This window comes from Atractosteus spatula, chromosome 6, assembly GCF_055471065.1.
Source record: "Atractosteus spatula isolate fAtrSpa1 chromosome 6, fAtrSpa1.hap1, whole genome shotgun sequence".
Taxonomy (NCBI): domain Eukaryota; kingdom Metazoa; phylum Chordata; class Actinopteri; order Semionotiformes; family Lepisosteidae; genus Atractosteus; species Atractosteus spatula.
This window is the reverse complement of record NC_142711.1, coordinates 40848319-40862972: the sequence shown is the minus strand read 5'-3', so window position 1 is coordinate 40862972 and position 14654 is coordinate 40848319. Positions and strand designations below refer to the sequence as shown.

At 37.6% G+C, this 14654-nt stretch overlaps 1 protein-coding gene across 5 annotated transcripts in view; it reads left to right on the top strand.

The window, feature by feature from the left end:
- Positions 1-14654, top strand: part of cacnb2a (calcium voltage-gated channel auxiliary subunit beta 2a) — a 168904-nt gene that overhangs the window by 142696 nt on the left and 11554 nt on the right. For all 5 annotated transcript variants that reach the window (XM_088918850.1, XM_088918847.1, XM_088918849.1 and 2 more), the window contains 3 exons: positions 229-338; positions 6381-6532; positions 8319-8414. In XM_088918850.1, coding sequence (XP_088774976.1) covers positions 229-338; positions 6381-6532; positions 8319-8414 — 358 coding nt within the window. The remainder of the gene's footprint in view (positions 1-228; positions 339-6380; positions 6533-8318; positions 8415-14654) is intronic.

The window sequence follows — 14654 nt, the reverse complement described above, 5'->3', positions numbered from 1 at the left end:
TAGCCCCTCAGGTTGGGAATTGAACCCTGCAAGGCAACAATGCTAACCACTGTGCTACCTTTAATTTTATGGTGATTGTTCATGTTTCTTTCCTTACTGCACTTTTTTTCTTTTCTCATAAACAGATAAAAATAAACTTATTTATTCCAGACATTTTGGGCTAACCTTATTCTCCACGCAATAAGAGAACAACATATCTTTCAACTGGCATATTTTTTGTTGTTTCAGAATATCAATCACACGGGTCACAGCTGACATCTCACTTGCCAAACGCTCAGTATTAAACAACCCCAGCAAACATGCAATCATAGAGCGCTCCAACACAAGGTCCAGTTTAGGTGAGTACCATGAATGCTTTTTTACTGTTTGGCACTGATGTTTCACCTACAAAATCTGAAGATGAGAAATGCAAATTTTTAGATGAAAGCAATATAACCAACATTAGGAAGACGGAGTTATGCTTTTGTGGATTTCTTTTAATTCAGTGTGAATGTGAGGTAAACGGCACATTGCACAACAGTTTTCGTGATTTTCCAGCAATTGTGTATGTGTGGTACAAAACTCTTGTCCTAAAGTGTCTAAATCTTGCCTTTTTTGATGTCCTACAGTTACTTTTCAGTCCTCACTACTACTTTTGTTTTTTGATGGAAATAGTGCTGATGTAAAATATGGTGTGTATATCCTTGACAGGCATGAAGGACATTCTGCTAGGGGCACTTCATAGGAAATTTCCATTATACTATTTCTATTTATGTATTGTACAGTGGATGGGAAATGAAAGCTATACTCAACCACACTTATGCATCTGAAGTTTAAGTAAATCATAGATGCTTTCATCCCAGTACAATTTCTTCCACAGTACACCTGATCCCTACAAATTAGGTTTGTTTCCTTTTTTAGAAGTAAAATGATAGAAACCATACCTGTTTTAGAAATAACTTTTATTGTCAAATCTATACCATAGCATTTGGAGTGTGACCATATCCCTAGATCCCTCTTCTTCATGTGTGTTGCGTCATATTTCAAGAGCACAAAAATATGGTGCCATTGAAAAGTTAATTTATACAGTATGTGAGTTAGTCTGTCCATAGAATCACCATTGTTGATATAGGTGCTAGTGCTACCATTAGCAGCCTATTCATATTACCCTTTTTCAGCTGAAGTGTTTTAAGGAAATTAGAAAACTTACAGTGCAAGAATCTAGAAACAATATCAACCAGACTATTAGAAATTTAGCAGCCTGCGTTCAAGTGCCTGTTAACTTTGTGTTTTGTCAGTGTTCACCATTTTTTATCACACAGCTTATCATCGTGTGAAGTGTGATTGCATTGAAACAATAGAAGATATGTCTGTAGTCCTCTTTGCCAAACATTCCAACAGTACAGTACTTCTAGACAGCTGTATAGAGACTTGAATTCCAAGTGATTCAGCCTGTAAAGATGAACCTTCAAGCTAAGGAGAATTTACTTCACTGGAATGAGTCTGAGTAACATGCGAGTAAATTTGACTACAGATCTGGATGAATGATGCAAGGATTGGATGAGATTGAAATGGGCAGTATCTTCCATCTTTTGCAATTCCTGTGGCTTGATGGGCACCTGTGAGCTTGCAGTGCAGTCAAAAAGCTGCATCGCTTCTCCCAGAGATGCTACAGTTACAGTATCTCAAACATAAAAGCTGTTAGTCTTGAAGCATAAAGTTGGTATTTTAAGAAAAGGTGTCTCAGGGTAATTCAGCCAAATGGTAAAAATAACAGTGTGCTTTGCTTATGATGTACTTCCAAAACACAAATAAAAACCCTAGCTTTTCTTTGAGCTTTAAATAATTTTTTCTTCATCCTGTCTATGAACAACTGGGCAGCTAAGCTGCTTACTGGTATCAAAAACCAGACTCTGTTGCTATAGTAAAACTCTTAATCCAAAAATCTAAAACAAATTGTACAATCATGTCTACAGACCTATCAGTTGATTGTTTCCTTGTTCACTTCTCTCTCTGGTGCAGCAGGTTACAAAGGTTTTGTTCACTTTCTTGACTTGCAGAACTGCAAGTCTCTGCTTCCTGGTTTTTTAACTGTTTCTTAGGCAGTTGTCTTCCTCCATTTAGGAGACTGGGGGTGGCAGGTCATTCCCCACAGGCTTTCTGGGGTATTTACAAGATCTGCCATCTTGCCTCAACCTGCAATCCTATCACAATGATAATAAATATAATTCTAAAAAACTGGTTTGATAACCTTGTGCATGTTAGAAAAATAAAGTGCAACTGAAAGTAGTGAAAATAATTGCAGTTTGCTTTTTGCACACACTGGATGATTGTTCATAATGTAGGCAGTTTGAATTAGGACTGAACAAGTTTCCAAGTGTTCTCTCTCTTTATACTTGGTCATGGTCATGTACATCAGATATACTGGAGATGTGTTTTTGAAAGCCTTTGTACTATGTTTTATTTGATGTATGAAATATACAGCTCTATTATTAAACCCACCTCACTGACAGCCACAGTAATTGCATAGTGTTGATGGCTAAGTTGAAAAGAACATGGAAGAGGAAAGAAAGGTGTGTATTTATATTAAACAGGTCCAATAAAATGAGCTTGAGAAACAAAATAATACCCACTGCCACCATCAACCTGCACATTCTGATATTCACTCTTGCAAAAACCTCTAAACAGTCTGTTTTTACTAGAATCCCAGCAAATGCTAACAACCATACCTCTGATGTAAAATATCAAATAATTACAATGGCAGTAGATTGTGGGGACATAAATGGTAATCTCGTAGAGGTAAATTGAACTGTGCTGCCAGGAAACACTTTTCCACAAAAAAAATGGCTGACGCTAAGAACTCTTTGCCAAGTCATCTTATTAAACCAAATAGCAAACATTTTTTTAAAGCGCCAAATCTGAGAAGTGAGTCAGAACTGGTCCTCTCAGGATGTTCTGTTCTTATTTCATGCAGTAGTCTTATGAAACAAGTGTTAATATATGTACAAGAAAGAATGAAGTACTATAGGGATTTGGGCTAAAATTGTAATGAACTCATAAACCAATTGACAGTACATGTTTTTTTTTATTTGTTCATTTTTCCCATACACAAACATTTTCATGGTTTGGACCAATTTTAATGTTTACCTGAAACATTAAAAACATTAAACATTTTTTTTTCGTTTTGGTAAATTGCTCTTTGACAACCACCTAAGTGTTTAGAATCCTGAAAATGCCTGTATCTTTCTGCAGTTTCAGTCACATTTTGTAAAGTCTGCAAAGGTGGTATCATGTTTTGTTACTATGTGTCATGTGTGTCAGTGTACAATTCCTGCAGTTAGTGCTATTGGAATACATGTATCACACTCTATTCTATTGTACGAGGACCTGATTTTCCTGGCTTTTTCCATTCTATTGCTTTCATTATGCCCTCCCTTTCCAGATGTTGTGGGTATGTATGGTATATTTGTAGATGTTTGTGTGTGTTCAGTGTTTGTTGTGTCCTAAGAGACCATTGTTATGTACAGATTAGAGGAAGAGATTATATGTAATCAAATGTGTGTTTTAACTAGCTTCACAATTAAATGAAAAAGATTATTTTTGGCTTGTATTTGAAAGTATCGGATACGCTCTCCTTTGATTTTGTTGGGTGATTTATGAGCTCTAGTCCCACAGATCATCTTAGCCAAACAAAACAGAAATATATCATCGGATCAAACTAGAATTTAGAAACTTGAACATGCATACCATGTGTAGGGGAATACAGATATTGCCTGCAGCTTTAGGTTAATTGTAAGAGGCAAACAAGCTCAGAGAAATTAATGATTATGATAATGATTATGATTATGAGAATGCAATGGGTAAATAACTAAATGATTTGGATAGATGAAGAATTGTATTTCAACAGAAAACTAATTGCTAAAAAATAAACAACGTTTTTAAAAGTAGAACTTATATCTGAACTTATAACATTAAACTAAGCAATAGGATTCCACCTTTTGACCTTCACAATCTTAACTTTTGTGAAGAGTTGAAATCTGCTTCATATCTTATTTAAAGTAAAAGAATTATTATAGAAGTATTGAAGATAACTGGGTGGATCCATATTAATGGATTAGTCCATTAATTTAATGTTTCACTCAGAGTATCATTCCTTTTGCAATTTGTGATCAATATTATGAGTAAGGTGCAAAAGCACATGCTGTTCTCCTGTAATTTAAAGCTCCTGTCCCTGATTTGTTTTTATTTATTTATTGATTATCTGAACCACAATTCAGTCGTTAATCCTCCAGAAAAATCAAAACATTTCTTAGTGGGTTTAGCACATTAGATTATTTTTAATAATACAATACAAGCCAAAAAGAAATAATAGAAGTTCAATAATAATGCTGAAGATATACTCTCCTGGATCTTGTTTCAGCTGGGCTTGTTTAAATCCTTTTCTAATTTAGTAGTCTGTCCAATTTTTTCCAGCTCTTGAGATATTCCGACTTCCAAGTGGCTTGATCGATCCATACTCTGTCAGAGTGCAGTTGGAGCCATTGTGGCTTGGATGTTGCTAGGTTTAGTCTGGATCATGTCACTGAACACTTGTTCAGTGTTGTGTAGCTGAGCAGGTGCGTGACTCTCTATTAGAGAGCTGTATGTTAAAATCAGCTGCCAAACATGCAACAAAAATAAATGGCTGTTACTGATTTTTTTAAAGAAAATGGAGTTTGACCCAAATGAAAATAGAATATCATAGTTACCTTGAAATCTGAAGCTGTTGAAGAGCTGAACATGATTAAAAACAGGTTTAATAATTACAAGATCAATCAAGTAACTGAGAGCTCAATCAGAACAGAAACCAGAAGAAAAAGTGTTTCCTGTTGAGGACCAGGATGCATTAGTGTAGATCAAAGCTGTGACCAACCGTTGGGAAATTTCAATGTGTTACTTGGTGGCAACTTTCTGTTTGCCAGGAGCTTCTTACTCCTTCCCAGCAGGAAGCTGCCACCGTGTAGAGATTTGAGAATGAGCAAAGATAAGAGAGACAAAGTCTTGAATTGATATGAATTGACCTTTGTGAATCTGTATTATATGTTTTACGCAGAATGATGAATTTACTTTGTTTTTTGCTTTTCTTTAATGATTGAGTCAGTTTTACCTACATTTCTCTTTCCTCACTAACCCATTTTGTCCTTTGTAACAAAAGTATGATCATAAAATTCGACTTAATTGCCTTTACTTTTCATCCTCCCCCACCTTACAAACTTGATGTATGGAAAGAAATAAAATCACCCTTCGGTGCTCTATTCTTGGAAAAAGCTCTCCGTTAACATTTCGGTGCTTTAAAATGATTCTCATTCCAAGCTGTACTTTGATTTGAAATTATTCTTAATGTGGTTTTAATGATTTTACCACAATTTCTGAATGGTTAGAAGCATTTAAATATCACAAATACACAAATATCACATCTAAGCAAGCAGCATGGCTTAATGATATCAGATTCTTATGAAAGAACACACAAAAACAATACATGTATGGGACGTGATATTGTAATCTGTTTTTGTGATCATATGAACTTTGATCAGCTATGGTTAATGTTTTTCATTTAAACACCAAGTCAGTCAAAATGTGATCCTTCTTGTTAAAGGAAATGTTATTATTCACCAGGTAGTTCCCATGTCATTGACTTAATTATTATATTGTGAACCAGTTTTCACCCATTTTCATTTTTTTCCAAATCAAGAACAAATATAAGATTTCGATGACATGAATGTTCTTGACAATGTTTTCATTGCAATGTTTTGATCAACATTTCAGACAGATTAATGTATGTCGTCTTTAAAGTCAGCAAGGCCCTAGTAATGATTGGGCTCTGAACTCAGATTATCCTCTAAGCCCTGTGAATTGCTTCCAGAAGTCCTGAGGCTCCTAGGTTTAATGTCCATCTCTATACACACTGTCCAGACACAAAATGAGGGAGATGTGCAGGTTCCATATTGTCTGGTCTAGGATCAGAAATATTTACTTAATTTTATCCCTTTCATGTGACATTTTCTATTTCGCTCAGTTGGGGGTGGCATACAATATAATGACGGATGCTAGATGTACTGTATTTATATAATTATAGCAACACTGAATAATGGTTTCTGTGCATAATGATAAATTTACCATTTCACCAAATATATCACACAGATTTATTCAAGAATAGAGCTCTGAGTTGATGTTAGAACATCCATGTGCTTGGAGGTTCAGTAGTACAAAAAAAGTGAAAGTTATTAAAGTGTTTTTTTCTCTGTTAGGGACATACCACATATATAGTACTGTATATCTCTGGACAAGCGTGACTTTGGAGCTTTTGGTTTTATACTGTATCTTTAAAATCAGAGTGATGCTACTTCTTTGTTTTCATCTAGCTGAAGTGCAAAGTGAAATTGAAAGAATATTTGAACTTGCAAGGACCCTGCAGTTGGTGGTTTTGGATGCTGACACCATCAATCATCCAGCTCAGCTTGGGAAGACCTCCCTGGCTCCTATCATTGTTTATGTAAAGATTTCATCTCCTAAGGTACGTTTCTTGTTAGAAAAGTAAAAGTGGGTGTTTTCTAACTTTTATTGAATGCCTAAGTATCTAACGTTTTCTCAAAATTGTCATTTAAGTTTATACATTTCTGTTGACACTTGCTCCGATTGTTATTTTTGTATTTTTTTCTAACCTATAGATTTTCCTTAAAGGGAACTGAAAAATATAAGTAGAATTGGGATTCATTTTATTAGACATTCTATGACAAGTAAATTAGGTCGTAATTGAAAGATCTATTAAATATCAGACCTCTGGGTTGAATATTAAATACCTTTCCATTAAACTCCCAGATAACTGTCAAACGTGATGCAAACAGTGCCTAGACAGTTTTATTTCCACCTCTTATGACTCAGTCCCAGGGTTCAGTTAAACTAGTACACTTGAGCACTGCTTGCGTAATATCCAATGAACTTTTAATTTCCCATTCTCCAAGCCATGGGGACCATGTTTTTCTAAATTGTACTTTATGGTACAACTCTTTTACTAAGGCTCTTATCGAACTGTGTACAGTTTGCTTCCTTCCTGTTGTGCAACTCAATTTACTGATTGTGTCAGTAGTTTGTTTTCTTCCTTTGTTCTAAGGCTTTTGTTGTGCTTAACTCCCCCTACATAAGAACCTAAGCCCATGTGAATGTGTTAAATGTGATAAACAGGAGGTGGCCATTCAGTCTTTCTTGTCTGTTTCCTTTTAGATTATTGATGAAAGGCTGATTATGGTTCACTGTAAGATTTAAATGTGAATTTAGATGTATCTGCAATTATATGATTGTAGTCAATCCTTACAGTGAATATCTATGTGGACAATTGAATGTTTAAATCAGAAAAGGTAATACAAATAAAATATTTTGTGTATATTTTAATGTTTTCTTAATAGTGAAGAACACAACACTTAAAGAATCTTAGTAAAGTACAGAAATAATTATAATATTCGTATAATGTACAGATATCTATGTCCATATGTACTTCTAATCGTAAAATTATGTACCAAATATGCAAAGTAAAATAATGATTTTTACATTAAAATAATCAGATGTAGATAATCTAATTATAGCTAATTATAGCTATGATGTAATAAAATATACAGTATATAATATGAAATGAAGTTTTTAACAAGAGTTCAAGAGGGATGACAGCAACCACCTCACCTCTCCCTGATCTCTAGCACAGCAACTCAGATAATTTTCCCATGAAAAACTACCACAGTAAGCCTTTATCTCTCTTGCCCCCATTCATCTTTCTGTGTCCCCCTTTACCCCATGTCCAGCTTTGCAGCTACCCTTTGGTTAATTTCTCTCTGTGGGTCCTAACTTTCTCATCCTGCAGCGAATTGGGTTAAGCCAATTTACTGTGCTTGGCTTCTCAATAAACATTCCAAAACACCTTTTCTTAGTGGGTAATGTTATTCCTCATGACCACAATATTTAGCAGTCATGTGAATTATTTACATAAGAAAAAATACATTCTTGAAAATCTACAAACCACAATGAAACTCCTCGCTCCAGGTTGCAAGAAAATGTCTTAACTGCTAGACTAACAGCAGAAATGAAAGAGTGTTGCAAAAGTATATACTTTCTTTTACGTTCATTTATGAAATATTCTTTTTTTATTGGGATGTTTTGTTAAAATAAAACAAGTGCTATTTACTGTACTGCTCTGAACTACATGTGACACTCAAAATAAAAAGCATTGTGGGAAAACTGACAAAAAAAGAGTGATTAAAAACAGCAATAAGCAGAATAACTATTATTTGTCTGCTTTTTCAATTTTTTAGGTTTTACAGAGATTAATTAAGTCTAGAGGGAAATCCCAGGCTAAACACTTGAACGTCCAGATGGTGGCAGCTGACAAACTGGCACAATGCCCTCCGGTGAGTAACCTTCACCTATTACAATAGTCCAGCTTTAGCACAAGACAGTCCAGCTCCAGCACAGCGCACAGACTGTAATAGCCCAGCTCCAACAAAACACACAGACTGTAACAACCCAGCTCCAGCACAGCGCACAGACTGTAATAGCCCAGCTCCAGCACAGCGCACAGACTGTAATAGCCCAGCTCCAACAAAACACACGGACTGTAACAACCCAGCTCCAGCACACCGCACAGACTGTAAAAGCCCAGCTCCAGCACAGCGCACAGACTGTAATAGCCGAGCTCCAGCACAGCGCACAGACTGTAATAGCCCAGCTCCAACAAAGCACACAGACTGTAACAACCCAGCTCCAGCACAGCGCACAGACTGTAATAGCCCAACTCCAACAAAACACACGGACTGTAACAACCCAGCTCCAGCACACCGCACAGACTGTAATAGCCCAGCTCCAGGACAGCGCACAGACTGTAATAGCCGAGCTCCAGCACAGCGCACAGACTGTAATAGCCCAGCTCCAACAAAGCACACAGACTGTAACAACCCAGCTCCAGCACAGTGCACAGACTGTAATAGCCCAGCTCCAACAAAGCACACTGACTGTAACAACCCAGCTCCAACAAAACACACAGACTGTAACAACCCAGCTCCAGCACAGCGCACAGACTGTAATCGCCCAACTCCAACAAAACACACAGACTGTAACAACCCAGCTCCAGCACAGGAAACAGACTACACCAGCTTTCTAAAGGCTCATGAAGAATTGCATTATAAAAAGGATTTAAAGTCAGGTTGCTCATGTTGGTTGACTAGTGGTAGCACACTTCCCCCTGGCCCAGAATTTCCAAACTATTGCCCCCAGAATAGGGACATTTGCCAGACGAGAACTTAAACCAAAGTCCCGAGTATTCTTTCTGATAAATTTAAAGATCCCCCCCTCTTACAGCATAAATCTTAAAATTTTGCTCTGTACTTGCACAATCTGTACTTCATAAACCTACCCTTAATGGAGCTGGTGAAATGGGTGGCATGCTGGTACACAGCACTGGGTTCAACTCCAGACCTGGAGTCCTATCTCCATTGAGTTGGTATGTTCTCCTAATGTTTGCATGCGTTTTTCCTGGGTGCTTCGGTCTCCTTTCACAGTCCATGGACATACTGGTAGGTTAGCTGGCTTCTGGGAAAATTGGCCCTGGTGTGAGTGTGCACATGTCTGTGTGTGCCCTACGATGGGCTGGAATCCAATCAGTGGTGTGTCTTGCCTTGCGTTCGTTGCCAGGATAGGATTCAGCCCTCTGCGCACCTGTATTGAAAAAAGCAGTTAGAAATTGGATGGGCAAACTGGTGAAGTAATTTCATAATTCTCCACCTAATCTACTGTGTAATGTATGTCAATGGTGGATGAAAAGGTTCTCCTCTTACTGTATATATGAAGCACTTTAGGATGAAATTAGCCAATGGAAATAACTATTAAAATCTTTACATGCCAAACATAATTATGCTTGGAGACCTGATTTTGTAGTCAGATTGTACACCAAAGTTTTACATGTCAGGTAAATAATATACCAATAGCATTTCTCAGGACTAAGGGTTCACATCAGGATTCAAGTTTGTCCATTTATTTCTAAAGGGAATTTTAACATGCTTACATTACATACTAGGTTGAAATTACTTAGATACATGCAAGAACAATTTCGTTAATCTTTTAATCTGTTTGCATTTAGTTCTAAAAAATCAGATTCAGCATGTTTTAATTCTGTTCAGATAAAAACAAGTTACAAGCTTTGCTTTTTGTCAATTAGTGAATTGCCTTTGATTTTAAAAATCTGAAACTCATCTCCCCCCGTAGCAGAGGGGGATTAGTTGCATCACTGAGTTGAAAATTAAATTTGATTAAAAAAACATGAAGTTTCTGCATCTGCACCCATGACTAAAGATTTTAAGGACTGAATACATAAAAAAATCCTGCATGGCAGTATTTTTTAACATTATTTTTTGAAACACGGCTTTCATTAGACAGCTTTCCAGAAATGGCATGGGAGGGTTACATAAAATGTTTAAAATGGCTGTTTCTCTCTGATCTGAAGAGTGAGCAGTTCTTCCATTCATCCATCCATTTTCTAACCACTTTGTTCAATTGAAGCCTGGGAGCCGGACCTATCCCAATTAGCCATGGGCACAAGGCAAGATACATCCAAGATACATCCAAATCAAATTCAAAATCAAATCAAAGTTTATTTATCAAATGCACAACAATACAGCGTGCAGCAGAAGAAGACATGTCCGAGAAGACATCTGCCAGCTGGTCTGCGGTTGCCTTCAGAACACGGCCAGGGATAGCATCAGGGCCAGGAGCCTTGCGTGGATTGGTCTTTTTAAAAACTTTATACACATCCTCTCTGGATATGATCAGTGGGTTTCTGTCTTGGATTTCTGAAATCTTCCTGACTGGATCTGTGTTACTGACCTCAAACCAAGCATAGAATGCATTTAGCTCATCAGGAAGAGAGGAAGACTGTTGTGCGATATAGCTGGGTTGCGTTTTGTAGTCTGTAATGGTGCATATACCACTCCACTTGTTCCGTGTGTTGCAGCCCGTGATAATATGACTCTAATTTTATTCTGTAGTTGTATTTAGCTATTTTGAGGTCGTATCTGGATTTTTTGTGTTTATCCCTATCGCCAGAATTGAAAGCAGCTGTCCCAGCTTTAAGTTTAGCACGTATCTCACCATTTACCCACAGTTTCTGATTTCCGGTAGCTTAGATCTGCCAGTCAGTGGCAGCAAAACAGTGATTTAATATAAAATCCGATTCATCCAACCAATGTTGAATGGTTCTTAACGCTGGCCTCTCCTGTTTAAGCTTCTGCTTGTAAACAGGAAGTAGCAGAATGGACGCGTGATCGGATTTGCCAAAAGGAGGTCGAGGGATGGCTTTGTAACCATCCCGGAAGGTAGTGTAAACATTGTCCAACGTGTTTGTTCCACGCATCGGAACATTGCAGGGCAAATACATACAGAATGCACACACTCCCATTAGGACCAGTTTTCCCAGTTTTAACCTACCATTATGTCTTGTTTCTAACTCGCAAGTATGTCTTTGGACTGTGGGAGGAAACCAAAGCTCCTGGAGGAAACCATGCAAACAAAGGGAGAACAGAGATCGCACCCCAGGTCCAGAATTGAGCTCAGAATTGATTGCATAAGCATTCAGACTGAATTCAGCATTTGATGGAAGCACCTTTGGCAGCCATTAGAGCTTCAAGTCTATTTGCCTAGGTTTCTATCAACTTTGCACACTGGCTTGGTGTAATCTTTGCTCATCCTTCGTAGCAGATTTGTTTAAGCTCTCTGAAGATGCTTGGAGATTGGTTATGGACAGCAGTTTTTCAAGTCTTTCTATGGTTTCCCAATAGGATTCAAGTCAAGACTTGAACATTCACTTTCTTATTTGTAAGCCACTCCAGTGTAGCTTTTACCTTGTGCTTTGGATCACTATCCTGCTAAAAGGTAATTTTTTGGTCACTTAATGCCTTTATGTGTACAGGTTTTGTATTGGAAAATGAGTTCATAAAGGTCTGTAACAAAAATGACATTGGATACTGAGTATCAAATGAAACTTACCACTTCTAACTGCAACAAATCACAAATGTATTATTTGGAAAATTATAAAATCTTTTTTGCATGTAAGCATAAACAGAGCACCATTATGAAAGTCTGTGCCATACATTTTTCAAGGTGTTCTAAATGAGAAATTGATTCATAGCTAAAGGGAGCTTGGTTTCACTGCACTGCTAGTGAGTTAATCTAATGTGACTGGACTGAAGGTGTTGTTCTCTGTAAAACAGGCATATACAGTAGGTTTCTACTATGTCTGTTTTTTTCCCCTTCATTTTCACCTTGACTCTCAGTAATGTATCAAAAGTCAGAAGCTGAAATTCACACACTTGAAATGGTTATTTAATGCATTAGTAACCCAAACTATAAAGGAACCTACTAGATGTTCTTAAAATTACCTTTCTTCTTTTCAAAGAATTATGATGGTATCAATTGATAATTTTGATAGATAAACTGAGACTGTAATATGGTTACTATGAATGTATACATTTAATCTAAAATGTAAAAATAGAGGTTTTCATTTTGGAAAAGCACACTGATGGAATGAGGCAGAACTTACACATTCTGAGTTGTAAACAGATGGATTCAGAGTCAGTAGAAGAAAAATCATTTCACTTCAAAAATGTAATGTTACAGACTCACAACAAATGAATCCCTAAAATAAATAAATCCTGTCTTAGTCTAGATTTAGTTCAAACACGGTATGACCTAAATAGTTTTAATGAAGAAATTTTAGACAAAATCTAAAGGAAAAGATTACTCTAGAGACTTTGTAACAAGATCCCAAAGGTAGAATAGGAGTACTGTATACTGAACTAAATGTACAGACAATAAAAAAATAAATTGTCATGGAGACAGAAAAGAATAATGTAACAGACGCAAAAAGTAACATTTTTTTTCAGCAGTATCAAACCAATAACAGAATATGAATAAAAAGCAAACATTTTTACAATAAAAGACAGAAGCATGTTATAGAAGGTTTATCAGCATTGGGTGATTTTAGTATACCTGACAATGTTCTACACAGGCTTAGTTAGTTTAATAACTTAATAAAGAGGTCTGATAATAGTTTCCCAAGTTATACTGAAAGAAATAAGCAATGTTACTCATGCATGCCTAGCTAAGATATTTACTCTCACTTTGAGTAGTGTAGCGGCGAGGCTTAATAATAAGGCAGAATTAAGTGTTTCTGAGCTTCCCAAATGAGGCCCCATTTCTCTGTTCATCTCTGTGGAGCAGCCACAGAGAGACCATTAGTGCAGGGTGATTTAAGGTTTCCTAGGACAGCTCCCAAAGGGGGATGCACTTAGCTAAGTCTGGCTATCATGATCAATGGTCATCCACTGGCGCCTATCAGTCTAGGGAGTGCCGGATGGACATCTGGACTGCATTACTAAGTGTCAGGACTAAGTGACTCATATCTCACCTTGATCAACCAATCAGGGACTGGTAGGGCTGAGTAACCCACGTGGGACTCTGATGCCCATGGAACTTTCAGCCAATCAACGAGCTGAAGTTCCTCCAGGTAAAAACAGGCAACACAGAGAGCCTGGGAGATTCAGATTCAACAAGATTCAGATTCGGGAGATTCAGTAAGATTCTGGAGAGGATTCTGTGGACTGTTCTAAAGGGAATTCAAAGGAGAATTCCAGGGCAGGACGGCCCAGGAGCAGAAGGCTCCCAAGGGCAGGACATTCTCGCAGCGCGCCTCCTGACCATCCTGAGACTCAGCCCGGACAACCACGGAACGGCCAGTGTGTCCGAGTGCCAGAACTTTCCTTTGTTCTAAGAGTCTAGAGTGGAGGTTGCCAGAGAGTAACCAGCAGCAGGCCTCGTGAACAGGTCAGAACTGTGGACAGCTGAATCACTATTCAGAACTAGCTCTTCATCAGGAGCGAACCGGTCCTCTTCCTGACTTGCTGGGATCCACAGTCATCTTTTCTCCTGTGCACAAACTTTGCTAGTTAAAGCCAACACTAACTAGCCAGTCAGTGAGCATCAGCAGCGCACCGTCGCAAGCCGCACAGCACAACCTGGCACCGAGCCAGAGAGCGCGGATTGGACAGCAACAGCCTGCAACTGTTTCTTTGTGCCCGCAGGAGATCTGAATCCCCAGAAATTGGATGAGTATTCAACTTCACTGCATTACAGCTCGAGAATTCAATTGTTATCCCAACCAGTTGATATCAATTTAATTCCTAAGAGTTATGTACTTGTTTTGAGTATCTAATGTAGAAGTTATAACCAAGTTCATTTACGAAACGGTCTTAATGAATGATATACTGAACGTATGTCCTCTTGTTATGTGTAACACTTCGTAACTGATTGAATATATATCTTTTGTATTCTGATAACCCTCTCGATAAGATCTGTGAGGTTTACATGCATATTCTATGTATTAATAAATGTATCCTCGTGTATTAGTACCTGTGCGTGTGCGTTGTTTGAGTTATGTCGCATGGTTGGATTCTAAAGCCATCAAAAGAATCAACTTTGTGATTTACTGCTACAATTGATAATTGTCTCAGTAAATGCCCAAACCCTACAGAACTGGTGCCTTCAGAGAGCCACAACGTTACATATTTGGCGTCCCTGAACGGCTATGAAACACTACATTTATG